The following is a 12,209-nucleotide window of genomic DNA, read 5'->3' as shown; positions in this document are numbered from 1 at the left end:
ATTTGCTATATTTTATCCAGTATTTTTAAGTGTTCTGTAGTTATTGATATAAATAAAATAAAAACGATTTCACCCCTAGCTTAATCCAATCTTATTTCTGTTAGTAGCTTCATTTATATTCTGGTACATAATCTTTTAACCATTTTCCACATATACTGTCTATGTATGTATATGTAAATAAACATAAAAATAAATAGACGTGCATACGTAAATGGGATGTAAGATATTTTGGGTTTTTAAATCATGTCTTTGATAGCTTTTCAGCTTAGTACTTAAAAAATGGTTGCATCTTCATATAGTTTGCATTTTTATAACTGAATTAACTGGTCCATATTGACAGAAATTCACACACCCATTTTTTTCTTTTCTCCTACTTGAACTGTGCTTCAATAAATCTCCTTGAGGGGCGCCTGGGTGGCTCAGTGGGTTAAGCCGCTGCCTTCGGCTCAGGTCATGATCTCAGGGTCCTGGGATCGAGTCCCGCATCCGGCTCTCTGCTCAGCAGGGAGCCTGCTTCCCTCTCTCTCTCTCTGCCTGCCTCTCCGACTACTTGTGATTTCTCTCTGTCAAATAAATAAATAAAATCTTTAAAAAAAAAAATCTCCTTGAGCAGTGCCAAGCTTGTAGAAATTATTTGATAAATACTTTTTGTATGAATAGATGTATATATCTTGGTGCACATATGGGAATATTGTAGGTAGACTCTTTAAAGTAGATATTCTGGGTCAAAGGGTAAGCACATTTAAAATTGCAGTAGATGACTATCAAACTGTCACCCCCAAATTTGTGCAAGTCTTTATTGCACCAGCAATGAACAAGAGTGATTGTTTTCTCAATCCTCACCAACACGATATAGTACCAGTCCTAAAATCTTATATAATCAGAAGAGGATTGCTATTTTCATCTGCAATTAAAATAATGGCGTTCCGCCCCCCCCCCCAAACGTTTTTTCATAAATTGTACCTCTAGTAAGGGCCTAGGTCACGTTAAGCTTCTCATCTGGGGACCATACTTAGAGCTACTACTTTCAATCTCTGCTTTCTAAAACAGGTTTAAAGGTGGTTATTTGCTAAAGGACTCATGTTGATAGTTACAAGGACATTAAATGGATTACATTGTTACTGGTCTTGCTCTTAGAAGCGAGACGGTAAAAGAAAGGCCACCCACACTTTGATTCTCCCCAGGGCAGGGAGGGTCCCCACCTCCCACATAGAATCCTGGCATAACTCCAGTTTTCCCTACTGTAACAGGGAGGCTGCAAGGACTGAAAAAATTTAAGCTCTGAAGTGACACCTCAATAAATCATGGATACTTTAGCTTCATTTCCTATCACATCGCTGGTCTGCCCACCACTTGGGTCGAAACCGGGGACTGGCTCATTTAAGAGTCTGGGTTAAACGAGACTGGCAGCGGCGCCTGCGCAGCCCAGAATGAGGCTCCAGGTGAAGTCTGCGTGGAACTTCAACCGCCAGGTGCAATGTTCGGAAGCAGTGGGCAGAGTCTGAGCCCCGCGTGGGCGTTTGCTTCCGGCCACGTGCTACGCGCATACCCAATGGGAAAGCTTGATGTCAGTCCCGCTTCCTCACCCTGGCAACGGGCGGGTGACTACTTCCGGTGCTGTGAGGGCTCGGGGCTGACGCTGGTGAGTGTCTCTCTTTCTCACGCTGTCCGCGCCGCTGCCGCCGCTGCGGCGCTGCCTCTGTCCAGGCCCGCGCGCTCGCTGGGACATCCTCTTCGGGGCCGGGAGGGGGCGGCGCACAGAATGCCCACTGCCTGGGGCGGTGTTGAAGGAGCGGATCCGGGACGTCCCTCGACCCCTCGGTCGCGCGTGGCGCCCGTGCCGGTCTCCTCCTCAGCCTTGGCTCTAGCCTGGCAGTCTTCTTCCTTCTCCGGGGAAGGGACTGTCTGTGTGCGGGCAGTCTTCGCTGTCCTTCACTGACTTTGCACTCGCGGGCTGCGGGGTTCTCCGAGGCATAGGCTCGCAGAGACCCGAGGGTGTGCGCCCTGGTCCTGCGTGGCGGGTTGGGGCGAGAGCAGCCCCGCGGTGTTATAGCGGCCTGGTTAGAGTCTCTCAGGACATTAGCATTTACTGGTCCGGAGGCGGAGGAGGCAAGGACCGAGAAGATGGAGAAGGAGCAGCTGGAGAGGAGGGTGGAAAACGGGAGCTGGAGGTGCCCTGGAAATAGAGGGCATCGTGTTTCCGGAAGGAGGGAGTAACTTGACTCGCCCGTGTAGGGGAGGGGAAATGAAAGGTATTTTCGGGACCATGTGACTGAGATCGTTGAACACTAAGCTAAGGAATTTTCATACACTCGGGAGTTTAATAATTTCCTTTTTGGTTTGTTTAAATAAAACTCCCCCCCATTTGTAAAAAGCAGTACGTGCTTATTAATGAATATGTGGAAAATGCAGGAAGAATTAAAAAGAGATCACCTACAGTTTCACCAACCCAGCATTTTGATCCCTCTCTATTTTTTATTGCATTTTTTAACCTGTTTATGATCATAGCGTGTCTTAGATATGATTATAACTAGAAACTATAATTGTTGTACATTGCATCCATTGCCTAGATCGATCTTTTCTTATTAAGATAAAATTCACATACCATAAACCCACCCTTTTAAATTGTAAATTTTAGTTTTTACTATATTCATAAAGTTGTGCACCTATTACCACCATCTAATCCCAGAATATTTTCATCATCTCCAAAAGGAACTCTACCCATTACAGTCACTTCCCGTTTGCTTCCCCAGTCCCTGGCAACCACTAATTAGATTCTCCCGTCTCCTTCCTCCTCCAGTCCCTAGCAGCCACTGATCTACTTCTGTGTCTGTAGATTTTCCTATTCGGAACATTTCTGGTAAATGGAATTATAGAACATGTGGCCTTTTGTATCTGCCTTTTTTTACTTAGCATAATGTTTTTAAGGTTCATCCATGTTGTGTTTTGTAGCAATATTCCATTCCTTTTTATGGCTGAATAATATTCCATCTCTCTCTCTCTCTCTCTCTCTCTCTCACACACACACACACACATCACATTTTGTTTATCCATCACTTGTTAATGGACAGTTGAGTTGCTTCCTCTTTTTGACTATTGTGAATAATTCTGTAAAGATCCATGTACAGGTTTTTGTGTGGATATATGTTTATATTTCTCTTAGATATAGATCTAGGAGTGGAATTGCTGGGTCATATGGTAACTCTGTTTAGCTTTTTGAGGAACTGCCCAATGTTTTTGAAAGTGGTCTGCACCAGCAGGATATGGGAGTTCTGATTTCTCCATATCCTTGTTAAAACTTAATATTTGTTTTTGAGGTATACCTATGATGTTGGTACCTCACTGTGGCTTTGATTTCCATTTCCCTGAAGGATGGTAATGTTGAACATGTTTTCCTATGCTTATCAGCCCTTTGTGTATCTTTGGAGAAATGTCTGTCCAGTTCCTATGCTCATTTTCATATTGAATTTTAAAAAATTTTGAAGTTGTATGAATTCTTTTTTTTAATAGAAGAGTTTTTTTTTTAGATTTTATTTATTTATTTGACAGAGAGTGAGAGAGGGACACAAGCAGAGGGAGTGGGGAGGGAGAAGCAGGCTTCCTGCTGAGCAGAGTGTCCAGTGCAGTCCTGGGATCATGACCTGAGCCAAAGGCAGGTGCTTGATGACTGAGCCATCCAGGTGCCCCAAACATTTAAACTTTTGGTGAATTCTAATTTATCTATATTTTCTTTGGTTGGTTGTGCGTTTGGTGTCATGTCTAAAACCATTGCCAAATTCAAGATTTTGAAGATTTACTACTGTGTCTTCTCCTAAGAGTTTTACAGTTTTAGTTCTTGCATTTAATTCTTGGTCTGTGTGGATCAAGGAATAGGTAGGTAGCATAGGTAGGAATCCAGGTTCATTCCTTGTATGTGCCTATCTGGTTTTTCCAGCACCATTTTTTGAAAAGACTATCCTTTCCCTATTTAAATTTTTTTAAAGGGGGCAGAGGGAAAGGGAGAGAGAGGATCTTAAACAGGCTCCATACCCAGCACAGATCCCAACGTGCATTTCCATCTTATGACTCTGAGATCTTAACCTGAGCCAAAATCAAGAGTCGGATGCTTAACTGACGGAGCCACCCTGGCGCCCCATCCTTTCCTTATTTAATGGTCTTGGCACCCTTGTTGAAAACCAATTGACCATAAATAATATAGGTTATCATTTTTTTAACCATTTCTCTATGTTGGACATTTGGGTCGCTTTTGTTTTTTTAAATTATCCTGTGTTAAACATAGCATAACGGGCATAAAGCCTTTTCTGTTTTTGAAGTTATTTTGGTAGAAAGTGTTCTCAGAAGTGAAATTACTGGGTCGAAGATGAAATGAGTGTGTTTTGGAGCTCATTGAATGAGGCATTAAACCTTCAATGTCAGGATCTTAAGAGCAGCAGAATGCTTCTTTATTAATCAGTTGCTATAGCTTAAGGGCTGGATTTCTATAAAAGCCTTTTGCTGTAAGATGGTTGGATTCCCTGACTTATTCTTCGACTGCTTCTAAAAGACTAAGTAAATCTAGAGGGAAAAATTCAACACTGGGGCAAACAGGACATGTCATAGTTTTTTAAATGGTATAAAGAACAAAAAAGTGTCATCACATGCAGTAGGAAAATAAAAGTCTTTGAGAGAACTGGGGTCAAGATTTAGACCTTAAAATCAGTGCCTTGAAAGTCCCTGGAGCAAAACTGATGTTTTATTTTGAGTTTCTCTTCTGACCTTGATAATCAGGTTAATTTGGGTTCATCTTAGTTTCAGAGATGGCTAATTTAAATATTTTTAGCAGATAGTACCTGGTTAAAAAAAAAAAACCAAAACAAAACAGGGGCACCTGGGTGGCTCAGTAGGTTAAAGCCTCTGCCTTCGGCTCAGGTCATGATCCCAGGGTCCTGGGATCGAGCCCCGCCTCGGGCTCTCTGCTCCGCAGGGAAGCTGCTTTCTCCGCTCTCTCTCTCTGCCTGCCTCTCTGCCTACTTGTGATCTCTCGCTCTCTGTCAAATAAATAAAATCTAAAAAACAAAACAAAACAAAACCCCCAAACAAAACAAAAACATCAAATGCAAAAGGCTCTTAGGAGAAAATCAAGTTTCCTTTTCATTTTGCCCTTCAGTCTCCCAGTTCTCCTTGGAGGTATCCATGGTAGTATTGTTACTTATGTTTTAATAGACTAGTTTATACCTAGAGTATCTCTGGAAAGGTAGTATATACAAAGTTATACATTTTAAGGCTTTTGATACTTCCTGATAAATTCCTTTTCAAAATGGTTACTTACTTCAGTTTATGGTGGCAGTACAGTGCTAGTTAGGAAGATTCCATTTTTATTTCTATTTCTCTGAATATTCTTTCCTTAATATTGGATATCCAGTATATTTCCTCTTGTGTATATTGTCTGCTTATGTCTTTTGGCATGCCGTTCATTTTGATTGGAGTTGTCTTTTATGAGATTTATTTTGGCAGCCTTTTGTAGTTGGTTGTTTTACGATAGTCTGGATTTGGGGAGAGAAGTTAAAGTGCTTTTGTAACATTTATGCTAAGAGATATGTGAACTGAACAAAGGTGAAAGCAGGAGGGGAAAGGAGGTTAAATGCTTGAGGGAGAAATTTAGAAGATTTGGAAAGTGGGTGCAGTCCAGGATGACTTCAAGGTAAGTTAGAAAAGGATTAGTGCTATTAAAAATAAGGCGTGATGTGGAAATAACTAGATTTCTGTGGAAAAATGAGACTGTTTTGGGTAGGTTAAGAGTGAAGAGGATCCAGGTTGAACTAAGCTATCCAGGAGACTTGTGGCTAGAGCTCAAGAAGCAGAAGATAAAGAGTTACAAATATCTGATTTACTGAGAGGATTCTTTTGAACGGTTGGCAGTGGATGAAATTGCTGAAGGAGACATTTGAGAATAGACCTGTGGACAGGGAGTCATGTAAGAGGACAAGCTTGGGAAGGGTCAGGGGAGTCATGAACAGCTAGGATGGTAGATTGGCATGCTTGCCAAGAAGAGCAGGGGATGTGAAGAAAAAAGTTGCAGGCATCAGAGTAAGAAAAGTTCATTAGGTTTGGTAACTTGGAAAAGATACATTTATGGGAAAAGATATAGTTTATGGGAATCAGGAAACTTGTTTTTCCCAAACAACTTTATTTATTTATTTATTTATTGGTCTTTTAATTTATTTTTAAATTATTTTTATTAACATATAATATATTATTTGCTCCAGGGGTACAGGTCTGTGAATCATCAAGCTTATACATTTCACAGTACTCACCAATAGCACATACCTTCCCCAATGTCCATCACCCAGCCACCCTATCACTACCCCCCACCCCCCAGCAACCCTCAATTTGTTTTGTGAGATTAAGAGTCTCTTACGGTTTGTCTCCCTCTGGATCCCATCTTGTTTCATTTTTTTCTTCCCTAGCCGTCCCCGCCCCAACCTGTCCCACCTCTCAAACCAAACAGCTTTATTAAGATAGAATTCATTTATTATATAATTTATGCACTTTTAAAGCGTACAACTCAGTGGTATTTAGTATATTCAGAATTGTGCAACCATCACCACAATCAATTTTAGAATATTTTTATTGCCACCAAAAGAAAGCCTGCCCACATTAGCAGCCACTCTCCAATTCCCCTTTAGCTTCCCAGGCCAAGGCAACAATTAATCTACTTCTGTCTCTTTAGATTTGCGTACTCCGAACATTTCACATAATTGGAAACATGCAGTATGTAGCCTTTTATGTCTGACTTCTTTCTCTGTTTTCAGGGTTCATTCATGCCATAGTATGTATCAGTACTTAGTTATTTTTTTATGGCTGGTTAATGTTCCATTGTATGAATGTACCACATTTTGTTTAACCATTATCAGTTCATGGACATTTGAGTTCTTAACACTTTTTGACTATTAGGAATAATTCTGCCATAAATATCCATGTATAATTTTTTTGTGGACGTGTTTTCTGTTCTCTTTGGTATATACCTGTGAGTGAAATTACTGGGTCATATGCTAACTTTTTGTTAACTTTTTGTTGCGACTATTGCAGAGGATGGACAAGTTGTCAGTGTTTTAGAAACAATAAAATGAATTTTAATATCGTCACTAGTGGGAAATTGCAAAATGTCCATTTTCAAGCATATTCAGAAATAAAGGCATTATAAAAAATGAGCTGTACAGTTGTTTTCTGTTGTGTAAAAACTGTAAGATGCTTATACGTTTCCTTTCACTGGAAATTTTGTGTGTTGAATGTTACTTCAAAGCTTAGCTGAAATGTTAGGCATTTTTCTTGCAGATCAGTATGTTGATGTAAATATGCTTCATCAATTTCAAATAATGATTTGTAATAATGAAATGAATACAAATGTGATAAAAAATAATCCCAGGAATATTTGATGTTAATCTACAATAATGATTTATTTTTTACTCCTTAGTCTGAACTCTAGAGATCAAATACTATAATTTTTAAAAAAATTTTGAATTACCTGTAATTTGCATGGCCTCAGAAGTTCAAGATCCAGAAAAACAAAAGCAAAAACAGAAAAACAAAACAAAGCAAAAACAGAAAAACAAAACAAAACAAAAACTTTTGGGGCCAGTATTGTTGGTTGGCCATGTTTTTGTCCATTCCCGTCCTAGGTGGGATGCATGTTGAGAACCCTCAGCATATGGTATTTGCCCTCTTAGTGAAGTTTTCAGATGAGGTCTCATAGGCTTACTCTATTTTGGAACTTGGGATTTAGCTGGTTACTTCATGTTTCCATAAATAAATAAATGAATAAAAAAGTGTTTTTTTTGGAAAGTTGTATGTTCAGATTTTTCAATATTGAAAGGTATAAACTCTGAACAATAAAATTTCCATTCCACCTTTGTCCATCCATCATTCAAATCTTCTTTGGGTGACCACTATTATACTATATTTTGGGGCATACTTTTCCAGATTTGTGCTTTGCATGTATACTTAGCTGTATTATTTTTTTCTCCCCTCCCTCAAAATATGGCATTGCATATATTTCTGTACTGTGCCTTTTTTACTTCCCAAAACTATCTGTAAGATTAGTCAATCTGTATTGTATATCAAGAATATTGTCATTTTTTTTCCAGTGGCTGCTTTTATTTTAACTACTTACATCAAGACGTATTGTTGGTTCATATCTTTCAGAGTGCATTTGTAATTTTGATTGATTTTGCCAGAATGCTCTTGTTGAGTTTTGTCATCTTATGCTGCCACTAGCAGTTGTGTGAGAATTCTTGTTTCTCAGTAACCTCAAAACCTGATATCATTTTGATGTTGGTCATCCCAAGTTAAAAATGGATGTAGTTTTATTTTGTATCTCTCTTTTGAGTGAGATTTAGCATCTTTTGATCTGTTTACACTGTTCTACAATTTTTCTGTTAACTGGGATTTGCCCATTTGCCCTTTGTTGCCTTGTTTTAGTCATTTGTTGGAATTCTTTATTTATTAGGCCAGTCAGACCATTAATGGGTTTAGAATTAAATGAAAGCTAATGTTAGAGTAGAAGTTGCTTCCTTTCTAATTGAAATGCCATATTGCAGTGCTTCTCAGATCATCTCTGGTGTAAAAGACCAGCTTTAAAAAATTTTTCAGTCCATTGTTGACTATTTTTTACAAAATGTAAAAGAACAAAAACTAAAACCAAAAAAAAGCCAAGCCCCAAACAAAACTGAAATATAGAACCATGAATGAAAGATAAAAAAATAATGGAATATTATGCAGCCATCAAAATTTGAACTCTTACCATTTGCAATGATGATGATGGAATTAGAGGGTATTATGCTAAGCAAAATAAGTGAGTCAAAGAAAATTATTATATGATCTCACTGATATGTGGAATTTAAGAAGCAAGGCAGAGGATCATAAGGAAAGAGAGGAAAAAATGAAACGAGAAATCGAGAGAGGGAGACAAACCATAAGAGACTCTTAATCTTAGGAAACAAACTGAGTGTTGCTGGAGCAGTGTGGGGGTGTGGGATGGGATAAAGGGGTGATGGACACTGGGAAGGGTTTGTATTGTAATGAGCACTGGGTATTGTGTAAGACTGATGAGTCACAGACCTGTACCCCTGAAACAAATAATATATTATATGTTAATTAATTGAATTTAAATAGAAAAGAATAAAAATAAAAGCTCAATTTTATTATATTTAATGGATAATATTGCTTCAAAAATATAAACAAGAAGGAAAAAATATAAAAAGTGTACACATTGTTGAAAATGTGTATATAAACCAATTATTATATGAATAAAATAAGTCTCTTACAGACTGGTAGCAAACCCTGATCTGCAGACCACACTTTGAGTAACACAAGTTTTTGGGATTAGGCAACTAAGTCACTTTTTATGCTACTATTTATGTTTTATATTGGCAAAGAAAGACTTATACCCTCCCTACTTCTCAGTTTAGAATAGGGTATAGAGTTTATCTAACAGTGTGAAACTAGGTGTCTTATTGTGGTAATCATTTCACAGTATGTGTGTGTGTCAAATTGTTTTGTACACCTTAAAATTATACATTTTATATGTTATGTCATAGTAAAGCTGGGGAAGAAAAAGTTAGCTATAATATAGACTTTATATCGAGCCTTGGTGGTGTTAATCAGCATCACTAGTGACTCTAGAATGTCCCAGAGATTATTAACATTTGGATCGAAGGAAGTAGAAAGTGATATTTAAGTTATTTTGAGGTTTTCTTCAGTGTAAATACAATGAAAGATAAAATTCCTCTGGACTGCATATGAAGTCTTTTTACAACAGTTCTTTTGTTTATATGATTTTAAGTAAGTATTGTTTGTGGACAGATTTAAATCCTAACCTTTTTCATATTCTTTGTATTACCCAGTTAAGTAACTTTAAAATTAGGTTGTTGGAATGTTATCTTCATACAAATTTGTATAATTTATGTGTATGTTAGTGAAAGAAATGTATACCATCTTTGCCTGTTTTTCTTTAGGGTAATTCCTCTCCTGCAATTACTTTTGGATGGAAGTATGTACTTTTCCCAATAGAAGATGGTAATCTCAGAGAATGACCATGGAGAAGGGGATGAGTTCTGGAGAAGGGGTGCCTTCCAGATCATCTCAGATTTCGACTGTTAAAATAACAGTCAAAGAGTTGGAAACAAAGCAGTCCCATAAGGAGAAGCGAGGGGGCTTTGTGTTGGTACATGCAGGTAAGCTCTAAGTGGGCAAGTTGGAAGATGAAAATAAAGTTGATTTTTTCACCCCTTACCTTGAAGTATACTGAACTGAATTTCACATCTGTAGGAGGCAAACTGCCAGAGAGGAGTTGGAACCAAAGGAATTGACTGCAGTATAGGTCTCTCCTGCTTCCTGCTTGAAAGATCTTATAATTATAGCTCTTCCTATGTTTTCTTCACTTCTCTACCCCATTATTTACTTTTACCCCATATAATAAATATAATTAGGTAGTATTAAAATCAGGCAAAGTAATTTCTTAAACTCTGGTTTGTGTTTTAAAAATGATGCTGCTGAAAAATTTTATTGGCCGCGTATTTGACTATGGCTATTTACTTAAAAAAGATTTTATTTATTCATTTAAGAGAGAGACAGAGCACTTGTGTGGGGGAAGAGCAGAAGAGGAGGTGAGGGGGGAGACAGTATCTCAAGCAGACTCCATGCTGAGCAGGAGCCCAGTGCAGGGCTCTATCCCATGATCCCCAAGTCATGACCACATCTGAAATCAAGAGTTGGGTACTTAATTGACGGAGCCACCCAGGCACCCCAACTATAGCCATTTTAGAGTATAATAGTACATAGTCATAGAGCTAATTTGCCTTTTTCATGTTATGAGGAAGAGAGATTAAGTAGCTTCAGCCACCCGGCTAGGTTGTGCTAGGGCCAGGTTGAGACCTGTAAGTGGGCCTTAAAGTCCCAGTGTAGCACTTTTGACAATACAGAGGACCTGGAGGACAGATGCAGTGAACTTCAACCCCTGGGTCCCCAATCATTTGAAGACTTGGGTTTCAGGGGCACCTTGGTGGCTAAGTGGTTAAGCCTCTGCCTTTGGCTCAGGTCATGATCTCAGGCTCCTGGGATCGAGCCCCGCATCAGGCTCTCTGCTCAACAGGGAGCCTGCTTCCCCTTCTCTCTCTGCCTGCCTCTCTGCCTACTTGTGATCTCTCTCTCTGTCAAATAAATAAACAATAATCTTAAAAAAAAAAAGCGGGGGGGTGGTTTGGGTTTCAGAGTAGTGCATCTCTGCTCAGGTCTGCCCAGCAGACTTTTTTTTTCCCTTAAGTCTTTTTTTTTTTTTGCTTGCATTTACTTACAATTCATGACTTCTGTGAAGAGAGAAGGAATGGCTAGATCTCCTTTTAACTTTCCTCAGATAGTCAGGCAGGGTGGAATCAAGATTAACTTTGATATGGGGTAAGGAGTAGAATTGTGTCTTCTTGTCAAACTGGTGTCATGCCTGGTCATTAAGCTTTGGCTGTATATGGACTAGATGACTTTGGAAGTCTTACTGTACCTATTCCAGGAGAATCAGAAAACCCAGGTTCAATTTGCTTTTCTTTCAAAAGATTTTACAAAGAAATGAAGTACATTTTAGAAATAACCCAGTTAGAAGTAGACTTGGAAGCAGAACCCATACTACACCATGTTGGTGCATCTTTAATGGTACCCAGTGAGTTATTTCATTCAGAATGAGTATATGACAAATGTACAAGAAAGGTTTGACATTTGTAACATGCAGCAACATAGAACTTTTGATTAGTTGGAAAGCATTGCTTTCTATGACTATCATGGTGGTATCCCTCTTCTTTCAGACACTCACTAAGTGGGAATGGCTCCTAGATGAAGTTGGTGCTGGGGGCCAGCAGTAATAGGTGGAAATCTGGGTTATGGCAGGAAAATATGTGGATTAAGGTCACCCTCTCCTAAGTTAATAGAAGGGCAGATAGACTGATTATGCAGAAATATGTCTTACACATTTAAGGTACAAAATTTCAGTTCCTCATCCACTGTAGAGATTTTAATGTTTTTTTTCTTAAACTAGGGGAGACTTGCCCAAATGTCAGTCATTTGATTTTAAGATTTCTTGACTTTTCCTAGATCTATATACTACTTATACTGTTTACCTCATATTTAAAAGCTGAACACTTAACTTAAAACTTGAAAGATGAAACTTGTCTTTACTTAAATGAAAT

The 12,209-nt window shown here is 38.7% G+C and overlaps 2 protein-coding genes across 9 annotated transcripts in view; one reads left to right on the top strand and one right to left on the bottom strand.

Annotated features, from left to right (window-relative positions):
* Nucleotides 1-2,855, bottom strand: part of LOC116596343 — a 4,997-nt gene extending 2,142 nt beyond the window's left edge. Inside the window, exons 1-2 of the mRNA XM_032353676.1 lie at nucleotides 2,729-2,855; nucleotides 1,587-2,272 (exon numbers count right to left, since the gene is read on the bottom strand). Coding sequence (XP_032209567.1) covers nucleotides 1,587-2,272; nucleotides 2,729-2,855 — 813 coding nt within the window. The remainder of the gene's footprint in view (nucleotides 1-1,586; nucleotides 2,273-2,728) is intronic.
* Nucleotides 1,538-12,209, top strand: part of TASP1 (taspase 1) — a 264,514-nt gene continuing 253,842 nt past the window's right edge. For all 8 annotated transcript variants that reach the window (XR_004287596.1, XR_004287593.1, XR_004287595.1 and 5 more), the window contains exons 1-2: nucleotides 1,538-1,642; nucleotides 9,993-10,211. Coding sequence is in view for 2 of the 8 variants with exons in the window: in XM_032351428.1 (XP_032207319.1) it covers nucleotides 10,067-10,211 (145 nt within the window). In the remaining 6 variants the exon portion in view is untranslated. The remainder of the gene's footprint in view (nucleotides 1,643-9,992; nucleotides 10,212-12,209) is intronic.

Source organism: Mustela erminea, chromosome 7 (genome assembly GCF_009829155.1).
Source record: "Mustela erminea isolate mMusErm1 chromosome 7, mMusErm1.Pri, whole genome shotgun sequence".
NCBI classification, from domain to species: domain Eukaryota; kingdom Metazoa; phylum Chordata; class Mammalia; order Carnivora; family Mustelidae; genus Mustela; species Mustela erminea.
Note: the sequence above shows the minus strand (reverse complement) of the source record. Positions and strands in the feature narration are given on the sequence as shown.